At 37.1% G+C, this 18494-nt stretch overlaps 1 protein-coding gene across 1 annotated transcript in view; it reads left to right on the forward strand.

Moving 5' to 3' along the window:
* DISC1 (DISC1 scaffold protein) overlaps positions 1-18494 on the forward strand; it is a 527908-nt gene that overhangs the window by 492617 nt on the left and 16797 nt on the right. Inside the window, exon 12 of the mRNA XM_078156230.1 lies at positions 13685-13802. Coding sequence (XP_078012356.1) covers positions 13685-13802 — 118 coding nt within the window. The remainder of the gene's footprint in view (positions 1-13684; positions 13803-18494) is intronic.

Genomic DNA, 18494 nt, shown 5'->3' on the forward strand with positions numbered 1-18494 from the left:
TTTTCTTCATTGAGCTTTTGTAACTCCTTTTCTATTTGGCCAATTCTATTTTTGAGGAGTTTTTTTTTTCCAGTGAATTTTTGTGCTTTTTCCATTTGGCCAATTCTACTTTTTAAGGTATTCTTTTCCTCACTGGCTTTTTGTACCTTTTTTACTATTTGGCCTAGTCTCTTTTTTAAGGTGTTATTTTCTTCAGTTATTTTTGTATCTCCTTTCAAGCTGGTGACTCTTTTTTCATGATTTTCTTGCATGACTCTCATTTCTCTTCCCAGTTTTTCCTCTATTTTTCTTACTTGTTTCTCAGAATCCTTTTTGAGCTTTTTATGGCCTGAGACCAATTCATATTTTTCTTGGAGACTTTGGATGTAGGAGCTTTGACTTTGTTATCTTCTTCTGAGTATGTGTTTTAATCTTCCTCATCACCATAGTAATTTTCTAGGGTCAGAATTATTTTCAGTTGTTTGCTCATTTCCCCAGCCCTATTACTTGACTTTTAACTCTTTGTAACAGTAAGGCCCTGCTTCCAGGGTGGAGGAAGCACTGTCCCAAGCTTCAGGGGTTTTGTGCAGCTGTTTTCAGAGATAGTTCTAGGGACCTGTAAGTTTTCAGTTTTTTCAAGGTGGTATGATCAAAGAAGAGGTGTTTGCTCTTCTCCTGGCCTCTACTCTAGTCTGTGCATGACCACAAGCACTCTTTTCTGCTCTAGAACTGTGAGGAGGGTTCTTGCTCTGCAGTAGCTATAAGCTTTGCTATGCTAGTGCTCCTCCTCACCTTGGGACTGTCACCCAGGGCCGTGACCAGGATCCAAGTACGGGCAAAGCAACAGAGTCCTGCCCCTACTTCTAGCAAAGAGACCCCTATCATCTCCTCCTGTCTATGGGCTGAGAGGTGCAGAAGCAGCTGCTGCTGCTGATTCGGTGGTTCCCAAGGCCTGCTCTTAGTTTACTGGGGCTGGGGCTGTGCTGGTGCAGCCTGTATAGACTATGCTGCACTCTCACCCAGGTGTGACAGGCCTTTCCTTCCAAGTTGTCTTTGGCATCTGTGGGCTGAGAGGTCTGGAAACCACCCCTGCTGTCACTGATTCAGTCACCCTAAGGCCTGCTCCTGGCTTGCTGGGGCCCAGTGTGTACTGGCACAGCATGAGCTAGAGTCTGCTCCTCTCTCCTGGTGCAATAGATATTTCCTGCCAACTTTCCAAGTTGTCTTAGGCTGGAAAATTATTTCATTCTGCTCTTTTTGTGGGTTCTTCCACTGTAGAATTTGTTTAGTATCATTACATAAAGGGTTTTGGAGGGGTTTGGGGGAGAACTCAGGTGAGTCCTTGCCTTTTCTCTGCCGTCTTGGCTGCACCTTCCATATTGCATCTCTTAAGTAGATAAGGAGCATTCAGGCCTAGGAAAGATTAAATTCAGAGAAGTAAAGAGTCCAGAAAACCGGGGTTTTAAGAGAACCGGGTTTAGCAGATAGAGTCAGAATTTTAGATAGCTATTAATAGAATGAATACTGAGTCTCAAGAGCTAGAAATCTGGCTGCTGCCTAAGCCCTAGCTTAGGATGAGCTGCTTTTAGAAAGCAGTGCCCATTCCAGCTATTAAGGCTTCAAAGTATCTGAAATGTTTATGTCTTATATCTTAGTTTGTAGCTTCTAAATTCTGGATCTGATATATTAGCTTAGAGACTTTCAGCAGCTTAGTCTCCATTTCCTTATCTGTGAAATGGGAATAATAATACCTGTATCACAGAGTGATTGTGAGACTCAAGTGTAATATATGTAAAAATATATAAATTGCTTTGCATATACAATCTATGTGAAGCTCTTTGAAAACTTTGTGTTTTCATGTAAATGTCAGGTATTATTATTATTGTTATTATTATTGCTTTAAAAGATTAGTGCTTTAATTTGAGACCAATGAGTTTGACTTTTATTTGTGGAAATATTCTAAAATGATTATTTATTTATTTTAAACCTTCCCTTGTTTTGCATAGAAAAAAGATTGAGATTTGTTAGATCCCTGCCCCTCCCACCACCACTTCCACCTCTAAGCTTGAATAATCTTCTCTTGTTGTCCCTTAAGTCAAAGAAAGAGTTAGTTTCTCCTTTCATCTTTTCTATAGTATCCTTCACTCTATTTTATTTGTTTCTTGAACACTCAAACTGTAGCTGGTTTCCTCAATATGTTTAGAGTTAATTGAACTCCAAAGGGACAATAATCTCTTCTCTCCCTTTCAGAACACTTGGCCTTTTTAAGTTTAATTTTTATAAGTTCTTTTGTCATGAAATATACCTTTTAAAGATAGTTCTGGCCTAGTTTTCTCAATTGGAATGCTTAAATATAATCAATCCTGGTAAAAAAATATTTCTCTCCTCAACAATCATGTTCAACTTCTCTGAATAAATAATTATTGGGTGTAAGCCATTTTCCTTTACCCTGCTATATTTTTTTCTTTCATTTCATGTAGTTGATCATAGCTTGTGACAGTGCTAACTAGTGTTCTTTGGCATATGATACAGCTCTAGCTCCTTGCAATACATTTTCCTCTGACCTAGGAGCTTAGAAGCTTAGCAATCATGTTTCTGATTGTGTTACATTAGAGTTCTCTTATGGTGATGACTATAGATTTTATCAATCTAAACTCTGACTTTGGGTTCCCATATTCCTTGGAAATCTTTTTTTTATAATTTCTTAAAATGTGGTGTTGAAGATTTTTGTGATCTTTAAGAGCCACCATGTCTTTTTCCAAGAAGAGTCATGCCAGGCTTAACTTATTTTCTTTTTTCACAGTGTTACTAGACTAGTAGTTCAAAAATTTTTTTGAGACTTAGGTCACAGATACAGTACATCTTTCCACCTGATCCAGAATAGTAGCATAAGAGACTTTTTCAAGCATAATATATGTTGGTATTCCATTGGCATATTAGTTTAGTGACTCTGTCAAAGAAAATGAAATTGCAGTACTTAAAATAAATGTATGAGAACCCCTTCTTTACTGAATTATCTAAGAATACTTGCTCAGTCACTTCTCCTGTTATTACCCCAAACTGGAAAAAAAAAAGGATACCAGGAATAAGACAATGAAATATCATTTAGTTTGAATTTAGAAAGTTATTTAATGTCACCCTAACTGCAAAAATAATTTGTTCTACTTCATTCCAAAAAACCTTTCATAAGCATTGCTAGAGTAATACCTTCTGGGACTTCCAGCAAGATGATCCATTATACCTAAAAAATCCACTTTTGTATCAGTATTTCAAGCTTTTAGTTATTCCTAGTATTCAAGTAGAATGGAAACTGTTTGAGAGCAGAGACTTTTTGCCACTTCAGTGCCTACCACAGTGCCTGGCCACTTCAATCTTCCCACCTCTGGAAGAGGTCTAACCAAATAAATAGATGTAAAGGTATATTGAGTGCTTACCTAATGGTCACAAATTGGGTAAAACAGTGGACTAAAGAGACAACAACAATGAAATCTATGGAGGACAAGAGTGAAGAGAGAGATCAGAAGATTCTCTGGTGATCTGGGAGAAGGATCACTGGATCACAGATTTGGAGTTGGAAGGGACCATCAATTCCAATGCTTCATTTTACAGATGAGGAAACTGAGTCCCAGAGAAGTTATATAGGACAAGGTCAAGTACTATGCTACATGATGTTAACTATGGATATATCATGAGACTATAAACCAGGCTCAACTCCTTTCTGTTTTCATAAAAGGAAGAAATTGCCCTAGATGGAGGACTTCAGTGATATAGGGCTTACCTTGTCCCAGAAAGAGAAACAAGAAGATAATTACTGGATTAAATACAAAACTTCCTCCATTTTTATACCTATAGTACTAATGGCTATGTTTCTTGGGCATATTATGCTAGTCATTGCTTCTCTTGGCAACAAGTAAAAAGCATTATTGTCCATATGTGTTTGTATTGAGAGGAGCATCTTCATGATGGTTATTAGATTCCTATCACAAGTGCACAGACTTCCCTAGTCCTGGCTTCTTATTGTACCAATGGACTGCTATGAAGTTCTGAGACTAGCTTGAAAATTTAAATCTTTTCTAGGGTAGATTTGAGGATGTGTCCGTGGACACCAAAGGGTATTGTGACATTGGTCTTAAGTAAATGCTTAAACCTGAGGTTGGTGCCCTAACTACCTCAGTTTCCTGGGAGGATCTCCAGATCCAGGTTGTTTTAGGGTTGGAGCCACTTTGAGGGATTCACAGATAGGAGGGAAAGGTTAGAACCCCAGAAAGCCTTTCCTGTAGAAGGTGGAATTTTAGCTGGGACTTTAAGGAAGCCAGGACAGGTAGGTGGCTCAGTGGATAAAGTACTGGGCTTGTAATCAGGAAGACTTAAGTTCAAATCTAGCTTCAGATTCTTACTAGCTATGTGACCCTGGGCAAGTCACTTAACCTTGTTTGCCTCAGTTTCTCATCTGTAAAATGAGCTGGTGAAGAAACAACAAACTACTCCAGTATCTTTGCCCAGAGAACTCCAAATGTGATCACAAAGAGTGAGACATAACTGAAAAATGACTAAATGAAGAAACTTAAGGAAGTCAGGGGGAAGAGTTGAGGAGGGAGAGTGTTCTCCACATGGAAGACAGGAGATGGAGTATCTTGCTAGAGGAACCTCAAGGAGGTCAATATCACTGGATCTTAGAGTTCATTAGGAGTTGTAAAGTATATGAAGACTAGGAAGGATATGTGGGGGTGGGGTGGGTAGGAGTTATGAATGGCTTTGAATGCCAAACAAGAATTTTATATTTGATCTTGGAGATAAGGATCTGATAAAATTCAATTTAGCTTGTATACTTACTACTCCCTAATCTATTTCTTACCTTTTAATTATATTGGTATTGGGTTTTGGTGTTTTGTTTTTTTTTTTGTTTTTTGCTGCCCAAACTTTTTCTATTTTCTATTATATTATTATATAATCAAACTTACAATTTTGTCTCTAATAACTTCCTCCCATTTCTTTGATTAAAATTCCCTCCTTTCTAGTCAGGACAAATATATTAGTAGTAGTAGTAATAGTAGTAGTAGTAGTAGTTTTTGTTGATGAGTTTAGTTCATTTACATTTAACTTTACGATTGCTAGATTTGTCTTTTATTCAGTCATTCCCTTGGAGGGGAAAACACACTTCCTTAGTCTTATTATTTCTGTTACTAACCCAAACATGAGAAAAGCATTCCATATAATGTACTTCTGGCATGCTGATAATTATTTAGGTTTCTTTAATTCGGACTTTGCCTTTATCAAAGAAATTTTGCAGATCATCTTCCCACCTCCTTCCTCTCCTGACTTTTCCTCCCTCAGAGTTCTCACATTTTTATCAACTTGTAGGAACAAAGTGAAATTTGCAAAGACGCAAATTTAGGCTTGATGAAAGGAAAAACTCCCTAATAATTAGAGGTAGTTCAAAGTGGAATGTGATTCCTCCCATTGGTGGTCGTCAATCAAAGGGTGGGTGGTTCCTTGTTGGGTAGACCGTAGAAGTCTTTTGTTTTCAGTTATAGGTCAGATCAAATGGTCTTTGAAGTTCCTTGTAACTCTCAATTTGAGCAAGATGAGATTTTTTTAATAGCACCTTTTTCCCAGGGTGGTTATGAGGATCCAATAAGATAATAATTATAAAGTGCTTAGCACAGTGCTTGGCACATAGTAAGTGCTATATAAATGTTAGCTATCGTTATTATTGTTAATATTATTATTTTTCTTTCTAGCTAAGAGGCTTAACTATTAGAAAACTTATTTTAAGTATATATGACACCCTGCACAGTTTTCAGTCCAATTGATTTTCAAAGTCCACAGTTGAATAGATAGAACATTGGCTTTGTAGTCAGAAGACATGAATTCTAATCCTGCCTTTGATGCTTCCTACCTTTGTGACCTTGGGCAAATCACTTAACCTCCCTGGGCCTCAGTTTCTTCATCTGTAACATGATAACATGTTAGACTGAATTGTCTCTAAGGCCTCTCCAATCTCCAAAACTATAATCCTATGATATATCTCCTGGCATTAAACCATCATACTAAGTTTTATTAGATAGATAATTCTTGATTCAAGTTATATGCATCTTAATTTTGCATAAGTGGTACTTAAATTTCTCCAATCAGCCCTTGTCTTGCTCAAAAAGTCCACTATAATTTTTTTTTGCTAAATAGTATTTGATTTTTTCCAATTACATATAAAGATACTTTTCAACATTCATTTTTGATAAGAATTTTGAGTTTCAAATTTTTTTCTCCCTCACTCCTTCTCAACCCCCTCACCAAAACATACATGTACAATCAAGTAAACATATTTCCATGTTAGTTGTGTTGTGAAAGAAGAAACAGAACAAAAGGGACAAGCAAAAAAAAAAACCCCAAAAACCAAAAAAAAAAAGGTGAAAATAGTGTGCCTAGATCTGCATTCAGACTCTGTATTTCTTTCTCTGGATATGCATAGCATTTTCCATCATGAGTCTTTTGGAATTATTTTGGATCATTGTATTGCTGAGAAGAGCTAAGTCTATCAGAGTTAATCATCCCACAATGTTGCTGTTACAATGTCTTCTGGTCTGCTCAGCATCAGTTCACGTAATTCTTTCCAGGTTTTTTCTGAAATCCTCTGGCTCATCATTTTTTATAGCACTATAGCATTTCATTACATTCATATACCACAACTTGTTCAGCCGTTCTCCAGTTGATGAGCATTCCCTCAATTTCCAATTCCTTGCTACCACAAAAAGAGCTGTCATAAACATTTCCATACATGTAGGTCCTTTTCCTTTTTTTTAATGATTTCTTTGGGATACATACTTAGTGGTAGTATTGCTGGACCAAGGGTATGCACAGTTTGATTGCCCTATGGGCATAATTCCAAATTACTCTCTAGAATGGTTGGATCAGTTCACAACTCCACGAACAGTCCATTAGTGTTTCAATTTTCCTATACTCTGTCCAACATTTATCATTTTCCTTTTCTGTCACATTGGCCGATCTGATAGATATGATTAAAACACCCTCAGAGTTGTTTCAATTTGTATTTCTCTAATCAATAATGATTTAGAGCATTTTCTTCATATGACCACAGATAGCTTTAGTTTCTTCTTCTGAAAACTGACTGTTCATGTCCTTTGATCATTTATCAATTGAAGAATGACTTGTATTCTTATAAATTTGATTCATTTCTCTTTATATTTGGGAAATGAGGCCTTTATCAGGGACGCTGGTAGTAAAAATTCTATCTCATCTTATTGCTTTTCTTCTAATTTTGGTTTCACAGTCTGCTATAATCTTGCTTAATGATCCTTGTTAAATAATTTCTATCTCTTGGAAATTTGAATTATTTTCCCTTTATCTTTACAATCTGGTATTCTTTTGTATTGGGGATCATGTGAATTCTGTTTGTATATCAAAGATTAACTTTGCTAATTCTGGGAAGTTCTCTGATGATTGCCTTCATTTAATAACATGTCCAGATTCTTGTTTTTCTAAATTTTCTGTGGTGTCAGTAATTCTGAGATTTGTCTTGACTTGTCTTCTTGTCTATTGCTTGATCTTATCTAGTTTCTTAGATAATTCAATAATTTTTTTCATGTCTCCATTCCCTTAATTTGTTCTTTTTTTGCCTATAAAGTTGTACTAAGTTGATTATTGATTATTCCTATAGCATTTTTTCAGGTTTTCTATTATATTCCCCATATTGGACATGTTTGTTACTGTTTCCTCTGCATCTTTTTTCCCCCTCTTATCTTTTTTAATTTGACTTTCTTATGCATTTTTTTTTACTCTCTTAAAGTTCACTTTTCTCTAAGTTGGTCTTGTGATTTTCTTATCAGTGCTAATTATTTATTAATTTACTAAAATATTTAATTTGTCAATAGAGCAACAAGCATTTCTTAGGTGTTTGCTAAGTACCAGAATTGGTATATAAATATGAAGAATGATACAATCTTTACTCTCAAGGAACTTACATTCTAATGGAGGAGACACCAAGCACATATATATGCAAAATATATTTAGAGAGAAAAATAGACATAAATACAAAGTAGTTTGATTGAAATTAATTTGGGAGGGAAGATCCTAGCAATGGCAAGGATCAGGAAAGACTTCATGCAGAAGGTGGTGTTTGAGCTACATTGTATGTGGTTGTGTGGTTTGTCCTTCATGCTTGAAGAGGACCATGACATCAGGGAGATGATGACATGACTTACAATTGACTTTGATTTGAGTGAGAGAGGGCTGTACAAAGTCACTAGCCTTACTTTCTCCTCCAGAGCCATCTGGGTCCAGTGGCCAGATAACAATCAGGATGATTGGAGGTGGTCCAGGGTGCAACTTGAGCTACATTACATCTTAAAGAGAGAGATTTTGTGAGGTAGGAAGTGCAGTCCAAGAACAAGGAAAATTCAGTTTAAGGGCAGAGAGATGGGAGCTGGAATGCCATGTCTGTGGAAAAGATTGGCTTGGTTTGTCTGGATCACAAAATGTGAGAGAAGGAGTAATGAGACTGGAAAGATAGTCTGGAGCCAGGATATGAAGGACTTTAAAAGTAAAAAAAAAAGAAGTTTGTCTTACTTTATCAGTTTGAGAATATCTCTTAGGATTATCTCGCACTGTTTCTTTTACTATCTGTGTTACGTCTGGAACTATAGTTAATTCAGTTGTTCTCTGTACTGCCTTTAAAAATTGTGTTGTCATTCTACTAATTTTAATGAGTCGATTTTTATTTTCTTGTGGGGATTTTTAGTGTACTATGACATAATTCTTTCTTTTTAAGGGGTATATGAAGAATCTAGCTCCCTTTAAACATTTCATTCTTCCATCATCTTGACTAGAAAATGCAGACTACTTTTCTGAAGCTTAGTGGGAAAATGAAAGAGAAATAATTATATGTGTGTGTGTATATACGTATATGTAGCTTTTACCCATCAAAGCAAACTACTCTCAAGACCCAATGTATTTGTTTCTCTTGGTATGTGAACTAGGAGGGGAAAGTAAATACAAGCTTAAGCTTATGGCTGTATGTAAATAAATTTTTTTCCCTCCTCAGATAAGTAGTGTTTTGGAAAACTGGCATTTGGAACTGGTTTGGAGCTTTCATGAAGTAATTCTAATTTTAAAGAGGCTCCTTTGAACAACAAATATGGAAGGTTTAGCATTTCTTGTTTATTTGTTTGGTCTAGGTTTCTACAACTTGTTCACTTTGAAATTCTGCCGTTCTCTTGGGAGCTCATTAGAGTCATAGTGTCTAATGACTTTGGCTAGTTGGCTCAGTGGAAAGAGCACTGGGCCTAGAGTCAGAAACATCTGAGTTGAAATACAGCTTGAGATGCTTCCTAGCTTTGTAAACCTGCATAAATCACTGAACCTCAGCTTTAGTCTCTTCAACCTTAAAATGGAGAAAATAATAACAGCACAGACCTCATAGAGTCATTGGGAGGATCAAAAGGAATAATATTTGTAAAGTGCCTGACACATAATAAGCGCTGTATAAATGTTTGTCTCCTGACCCTTCCTCTTTTATTCTTTCAAAATATTTAGGTATATGACAGATGGATTGAAAAACCATCTTAGTGATTTGATTACCAATTTGTCCACAGTCACAGGGCTTCAGTAACCAAATCACTGAAATATTTTCTATTGATGCTATTGCGAATCTGACCAAAATTCCCTCAAAGAGAATATTCACCTGCATAAAAACTAAGTAATATTATTTTTATAAAAGATGAGTTTGGGGATTGGATGGTACTGAATGTATTTTGTTGTCCCTGCTGAGTTTCTTTCTAGCTTCTGGTGAAAAGATTATTCTTGACCTTGAAGATACATTGGAAGAAATAATTTGGCATGTTGAAGCTACAGATTTGATGTTACATCAAGGCATAATTATAAATTTGTGATAAAAAAACACTTTTATTTAATCGTGTGCCTTGGCCAATGGAAACAAAGCACATGGCTTGGCCCTTAGAACTGCTTATGCTTCATCAATCAAATTCAGTAGGCATTAATTATCTCTTGTGCACTAGACACTGTGCTAAACACAGGATACACAAAAAGACAAAATCAATCCCTGTCCTTAAGAATCTTACATATTAATATAAGATGGGTGGGGGGAGATTAGGGAGAGAGAACAGGTACAAAAGTATGTACAAAGTAAGTACAAGACAATTTCAATGGGAGGTCCTAGACATTGGGGTGAGGGGAGACAACAGGAAATGCCTCATGAAAGGGATGGTTTTTGAGCAGAATTTTGAAGGAAGCTAGGGTTTCCAAGAGGTGGATTTAAAGAATGAACACATACTAGACAGTGGGGACAGCCAGTAAAAAGGCACACAGGGGCAGCTAGGTGGTGAAGTGAACAGAGCATCAGTCCTGGAGTTGGGGGGACCTGAGTTCAAATCTGGCCTCAGACATTTGACACTTACTAGATGTGTAATCCTGGGCAAGTCACATAATGCCCATTGCCTTGCAAAAAGAAAAAAAAAAGCACAGAAACAGAGATGGCATGTCATGTATGAGTAGCAGCAAAACTATATATAGGCAAAATGATTATCTCTCCTGAAATGGCTCCCAAATCCAGTCCTAATCTCTATTTTGAACTCAAGTACCACATTACCAACTGCTTGTTGGACATCTCTACTCAGATACCTAAGTGGCATCTCAAAGTCAACGTGTCCAAAATAGAACTCATTCACTTCCCCCTTTAAGTTTCCCTATTTCTGTCCAGGTAATCACCATCCTTCTTGCCACACAAATTTGCAATTTCTGATTCATTCTTTACTCTTCCTTCTGTCCATCCTCACTCCTTGGATTAAAGATCTTTAGTGACTCTTTGTTCCCATTAGGATAAAATGCAGAATTCTCAGCAGAGCTTTTTAAGCCTTCATAGTCTGACTCCTTCTTAACTTTCCAGTGTCCTTTTGTTCTCCCTCAGCCCAATTATCCAATTAGTTGTCATGACTTTTCAATTCCACTTAATAACTAGCATTTAAACTCCACTCTATTTGCTGCTCCATCTAGTTGCCTACTTCTATGACCATTTCTTGAATCTGTCCTCTTCTTCTACTCAGGTGGCCACTACCCTAGTACAGGCCCTATCACTCTTCTCTCAGTCTCTTCAGCTCCTGGGTCCTACTCCTTCACTCAATGACAAGCATACACAGAAATGGCCACATTCTTTTGATTTCACAATTACACACAAGTGTTCCACTTCCATAATCAAGAATCCTGAGATTTATCTAGCGATAGTCTGCCATCATTCCACCTCTCCCTGTGCTCCCCTCCTTCCAAATTAATTCTACATCCCCTTTAGGAACTCCAGTACATCAGCCGTACCTCAATAGTCTTCCAAGCTATCATCCGTAGCTTCATTTTCCTTCCTTCCAAATCTTATCCCTATTTTTAATCACTTCATTGTTACACTGTCCTCTACTCTCAAATGCCTCTTCCCTTTCCTCCAACCATCCATCTCTTCTGATGTTACTCATGTGCTGCAGCAGAAGTTATACAACTATACTAACTTGGTTCACTAGTAATTTATATTACTGAATTTCAGCTGAGTCCTCACTTCAGCACAAGGCAATGCTTCTACTCCTCTCTAATTGGTTTTCTATTGCGAGTCTCTCAGAGGCTTTTCCAAACTTTCTTCTCCCCTCAAGCCTTTGTACATCCCTCCCTCCCCCTACCTCTCAACAGAAGATCTTATCTCATGCTTTACTAAGAAAATACAGGCTATTCATCACAAGTTCTCTATATAACCAACCCATTGGGGTCATCCGCAACTCTTTCCTTCTTTACTTCAATCTTTGATGGGGACATGGTCCTTCTCCTCACCAAGGCCAATCATCCTGCATCTACACTTCACCTATCCTCTGCCCCTTCCCTAAATTCCCATCTCTCCATAACTATTGACTCTTTGCCTACTTCCTACTCTCATCCTTAAAAAAATCCTCATCATACTCTACTATCTATTCAAGCTATTATTCCATATCTCTCCTCCCTTTTATAGCCAAAGTCCTAGAAAAATTGGTCTACTCTCATTGTCTCAATTGACTCTTTTCTCCCTTAGCTCTCAACCCCTTGTGAACTTGATTCCAGCCTCAACCCTGAACTGAAATTATTTCTGGTTACCAATGATCTTTGAAATGCCAAATATGATGGGTCTTCTTCTCAATCTTCATTTTTTGACCTCTCTGAGCATTTTACTGCTGACTACCCTCTGCTCCTGTGTATTTTCTTCTCCACATTTGTGATGCTGTTCTCTCTTAATCCTCCTACTACCTGTCAGACTGCCCCTCAATCTCATTTGTTGGTGGTTGTCCCCTCTTCCTCTCCCTAACTATGAATATGCTTCCAGGTTCTCTTCAATTTTCTCTATACTTCCTCTTGGTTACCTCATCAGCTCCCATGCGTTTAATCATCATCTCCTTGCAGATGATTCCCAGACCTATAGACCCAGCCTTAAACTGCCCCTTGAGCTCCAGTCGTACAACATCAACAACTTTTGAACTGGATGCCCTAAAGACAGCTCAAACTCAACATATCCAAAGAAAAACTGTCTTTTCCTTAACACCTATCCCTCTTCCAAGCATCATTATTTCTCACATGGCTACTACTGTCCTTCTAGTCATGCATTTGCACAGTCTTAAAGGCATCCTTAACTTTTCACTCTTATTCTTGCCCCACACATCTAATCAGTTGGCATCTTGTTGAGTCTACTTCCACAATATCTACTGTAAGTCACTTCCTAGTCTTCTTTCCCACAGCCACCACTCTGGTTCAGGCCCTCATTACCTCTCTGCTGGAGCCGCATATGTATTAGCTTTCTAATTAGTCTCCCCGCCCCATCTCTTACCCACTGCTCCTTTCAATCCATTCTCCAAGGAGTTTCTTAAAGCATAGGTCTGATCATGTTATTAGATGGAAAAGGAGGTACAAATGTACAAAAGCATCTCATTTCTGTATGCTACAACCAACAATCCACACAAACAATTACTAAGAGAAATGCCCTTTATGAAAATGATTATGTCAATTATTTGGACATTACCTTATCAAGACATACAGGAGACCTATACAAAGCCAACTTCAAAATTTGACAGAAATTGAGGAACAACTGAATAAATGGAGTTAGGTCAAGCATATTTATTAAAAATATCAAAATTTCACAAACTAACAAAGATTTAATGCAATACCAATCAAAATATTAACAGCTTAGTTCAAAGAATTGGATAAAATCTTGAAATTCATATGGAAAAATACCTGGATAAGAATATTAAGACTATGAAAAAGAATTAAGATTTAAGTCTAAATTATTTCTAAGTTCTTATTTACCTCTGACATCCTATGGATTTATTAATCTAGTGCCTTCCCTCTGTTGATTATCTTCAATTTATCCCATATATAATTTATTTTTATATAGTTGTTTCATAGTCTTCCCCATTACACTACGAATTTCTTGAAAGCAAGGATTCTCTTTTGCCTGCCTTTGAATCCTTAGCACTTAGCCTGGCACATAATAGGCCCTTAATAAATGTTTATTGAGAGACTTACTGACTGAATATAAGATCCAGATGAGGTATAAAAGTTGGTTCTATTGGAAAGTCTCCCATAATGTGCCAGACAGCAAAACATTTTCAGTAGATGCTTTCTCCAATGCAATATATAATGAATAAGTGACCTTTGTCTTTTCTTCTTTTGACAGGAATCTTACATTATTTCTCTAGAACTGAGAGAAAAATGTGAAGCCATAAGTGAAAAGTTATTGTATTTGGAAGATCAACTTCATGTTGCAATCTATAGCCATGATGAAGGTCTTATTCATATCCTTTTAATCTTGTATAGATTTACCACCTGCCAAGTTATAACTCCAGATTAAAAAAAAAGGAAACAACTAAAAATGAATCATGATCAATGAGTAATACAGCAGTTGGAAACAAGTTGATTTTTCTATTACTTTCTATGGGAGGCACCTCTAAGATCTTGGAAATCAATCACAAATCAATCATAACATACAATAAGTTTCCTCTTGCTCCAGGTAAGGAAATAATAGGGATTTGGAACTGTAGATTCTCCAGGAACTTAGAGGTCATTCTGTCCAACCCATACCTGAGCTAGAATCCCATCTATTATCATCAGTGATAAGTAGCCATCCATCTACCACTTGTATAGCCACTGCTTGGTAATTTATTTCCTCTCACTCTTTCCCCACTAATTTGCCACTTTGGCAAAATTCTACTTGTTAGGAAGTTTATCTTTAGATTGAGTCAAAATCTGTTTCTCAACAATTTAAAGTTAATGGGAACAAGTGGGAAAGTTCTATACATAGGTTAAAAAGTCCAACTTCATATGAATGGATGGGGAGAGTACAACTACTTTTTCTGTGAAAAACACATGAGGAATGTAATAGATTCCAAGTTAAGTGAATTAATAGTATAGCACAACTGCTTATTGCTTCCCCCCCCCAAAAAAAAAAGAAAAGAGTTAATGTGATATTTAGGATGCATTATTAGAAATAAAGCATTCAAATGAAGGATTTGTAGTTCCACTAAACTCTGCTTTGTTCAGACTGCAGCTCAAGTAATATGTTTAGTTGTGAGTACCATATTTTAGAAAGGGAATTGACAGGCTGAAGGATGTACAGAGAAACGCAACCAGGGTAATAGGGAGAGTTAAAATCATGCTATACATGGATCAGTTGAAACAACTGGGGATGTTTAGTCTGAAGAATAGAAGATTTGGTAGAGCAGGTGAAAAGAGAGAGCATGATAGCTCTCACCAAGTATTTGAAGGGCTGTCATGTGGAAGAGGTCATAGTAATAATGACAACAACAGCATTATATAGTGTTTTAAGGCTTGCAAAGTGCTTTACATATGTTAATTATTGATCATTTTATCCTCATAACAACTGTGGTAGGTAAGTAAAATGTTATTTCCATTTTATTGATGAGGAAATTGAGGCTAATGGTGGTTAGGTGGCTTGCCCAAGGTTACACAGCTAATAAATATCTAGCACTAAATTTGAATTCAGCTCCTCCTGATTCCAAGTCCATTTCTGTCCACTGAGCCACCAGTCTGGTATTAGATTTGTTGTTCTTGGCTTTTGATGGAAATGAAACTAAAACTAATGGGAGAAGTTACAGAAAGGCTTGATATAAAAACAACCTTTGTAGTAATCAGATCCGCCCTGAAGTGGAATGGAGTGCCCTGGGAGGTGGTATATTCCTCTTTGCTGAAGGTTTTCAAATGCAGGCTGGCTGACTACTTGTCAGGAATGCTGATTGAAATTGAAGGTCTTCTGGCTCAGATATAAATTGGACAAATGGATCTTGAGGTCCCTTCCAATTCTGAGATTCTGCGATGTTGGTCTTTCACTCTTCTGCTATGTAATTATCATGTTGTCATACCTCATGTTTTGGTGTCAATTCTGCAGCAAGAATTAGATGTAGAATATAATCTCTTAGAGGACAGGGTCAGTCTCTCTTTCATATTTGTATCCTCAGTTCCTGGCATATAGTAGGTGCTTAATGAATGATTATTGATTAAGCGATGGAAGAAAATGTAAGTATTGTCTTGTATACACATTGGTTTAATATTGTAGCATTTTCAGTTCCTTCTTGGAATGCTATAAAAAGCCTTTGAGTCCTGAGACTTCTCTTTGCTGTCATCATCATCATCATCATCATCATCATCATCATCATCATCAAAATCATCGTCATCATGACTAGCATTTAAAGTTTGTAAAGCATTTGATGCATGTAAATTGATCCTAACAGCCCTGTGAGGTAGGTGCTATTATTATCCCTATTTTGCAGATGAGAAAATGGAGGCTGAGATGGTAAGTGATTTGCCTAGGGTCACACAGCTAGTAAGAACCTGAGGCAGGATTCAAACTCACATCCTCCTGACTCCAAGTCTAGCCCTTGAGTAACTGTAACACCTTGACATCGCCTTTGTGTCTTACATTAACAGGTATTGGAGGAGGAATCACTTCTTAGCACAAATGTTTTACCCTTCCTTCATCCTTTAACTTTTAAAAAAAGTGAAGCTATGGGATGAAGGATGGTTGAAAATGAATTAGTTATTATCAAATAATGAAAAGCAAAGAGCCAATAGAAGTGGGGATACCTTTCATTATTGTTAATGCTTTTTTGCATACTAAATTGAAAACTATATTGAGCTCATTTTGATGTCACCTTTGCAGCTGAATTGTTAAATTGTCCTTGCCTCCAACTTTAATAATAGTAATTAAGGCAATTAAAAATATTAAAATCACAATGATAATATTAAAAGAATGAAAATCATTCTTATCCATTCTTAAGTGAGGCTGCATCTACAATGAGGCCCGACAGCATCATAATGTATGCTCTCAATTGGTTTTCTTGGTCTGTGTTATATTGTTGCCTTCTGGTCACTCAAGGACAGGCAGCTTTGCTGCCAGTCAGTAAACTTCTTGCCTGGGAATCTGTCTTGACAGTTAGCTGGGAAGCTTTTGTCTAGAAAACTCTCTTCCAAGCAGAAATAAACACCTATAACATTTGTTGTGTCCCATTGCCTCCTGCTTGGCAGTGCCTCTCTTATAGGTAGAAGATTGAATGCAGTCATCAAGAATGTGATATAGCCCTAGTCTGAATCTATGACAGATATCATCCTCATAGCCATCACTCAGATGCTCTTTTAAGTGCAGTCTGTGCCTGGGCTTTGGAGTAATCCAGGCCATGCTGAAAAGTAACCAACAAAACAAGACCTTCACTCTGATATTACAGGAATGCAGCCATGTCATATAAGCTCCTAACTCCCTCTTTCAAAGGGTAAGAAATCAGGGTCATATAGAACAAATAGAGAATTTTTAGGAGCACAAAAGATCATCAGACTGCTGCAGACAGACTGTGACAGGGCTCCCCAGACCCTTCCTTGGCCCTTTACTCTATCCATTCTCCCACCAACTGTGTACAGTGACTATGATCAGAGCTCAGGTGTTAGGACGTCATTACATCAGTGCTGTTCTACAGTCCTGATCCTGCCTAATACTCTCACCTATCAAACCCAGATGTGAGCAGAGCCATTGGAGTTCATCTATGGTAAATGGCCCCAGTAGAGTTCTGACCCCCACACCTGTTTCTAACAACAACAACAAAAAGCTTATAAACAGGTGTTTCTCCTTCTGCAAGACAATCCCTGACTGCTTTGAGAGAGAATGAATTTTTCTCGCCTTATCATTTTATATCCAGAAATTACTCCTATGGGCTGAAGTTATGATCCAGCCTAACATCTAAAGATTTTGTGATGTTGAAAATACAGAAGGTTTTTCTTTGGACACACCACATAATGAGAGGCCTTCTGCGCATGATGGATTGGTTACAAGATCTACCTTTCCACTAGGTATCTCTGTGCCCCATTAACAATTGCTGGTAGAGGATGGAAGGCTCTTATATAGTCCACTATGTGGTTGGACTAGCCAAACATGTCTTTCAAAAAACTATTTATCATATTTTAATCAGATGATGGATCCATTTCAGAAGTATATTACCTAGTTTGATGTTAGCCCTCAATAAATGGTAAGTAGTCATATAGTTAAGCATATCCAGTACAATTTAAATGCTACTGAGTTTTTCAGGAATCAGTTCAGCTTAGAATTAAATTTTTCTTTTAGAACTTTACCAAAGAATTTGTTACTAGCTTTCTTGCATATTGCATATAAATAGGAGGTAGATTGATAGCAAAACAAATGCAGTATGATTGGTCCAAATTGGAAGGAAAAAAAACATGTTGGCCTCTTAATTATTGGATTATTGACACTGGTCTTTGTCAATAGGAATAATTGTCTTCTGTTCATGTATTTTTCTCTCCCCTGCCCTGACTCCAGCCTCAATGGATATTTAGCCCTAGGCCAAATTCCAAGGTCATTTAAAATAATATTCAGCTTTCTTAATGTGCAAAGTGTTTGGGAAAGGCAAGAAAATACATTGACCATTTTAATGAATATCTTAGGTAGGATTTTCCTGAGTCACCTCGGACCTTTCCTAAGCCAACAATACTAGCTCATGACTCTGTTTTGTAAATGGATTAAAAGGCTTCAAGAGCCCTATTTCAGATCCACCTCTGATACTTACTATGTGGCTGTGGGCTTCTCTTTTCACTTTGCCTCTCTACACTTCAGTTTCTTCATCTATAATATGAGGATAATATTACTGTGTAACTCATAGAGTTGTTGATTGCAATGCGGAAAGTATTTTCAAACCTTTATTCGCTCTACAAATGTAAAATAGTATCCAAAATGTGTATCAGCTACTATATGGAAGAATTTGAAGTTAGGAAGATCTGAGTTGGAATCCTTCTTCTCTCCGACAGTTACTAAGAGTGTCACCCTGAGCAAGTCACTTGATCTATATTTGGATCAGTGTCCTCATCTGTAAAATGGAGATAAATCATAGCATCTACCTCCTAGGGTTGTTGTGAGTACTAAATGAAATAACATATATAAAATACTTTTATGCCTTAAGAGACATATAAAT

This window comes from Phascolarctos cinereus, unplaced genomic scaffold (genome assembly GCF_003287225.1).
Source record: "Phascolarctos cinereus isolate Bilbo 61053 unplaced genomic scaffold, phaCin_HiC Scaffold_5;HRSCAF=322, whole genome shotgun sequence".
In the NCBI taxonomy this organism is placed as follows: Eukaryota; Metazoa; Chordata; class Mammalia; order Diprotodontia; family Phascolarctidae; genus Phascolarctos; species Phascolarctos cinereus.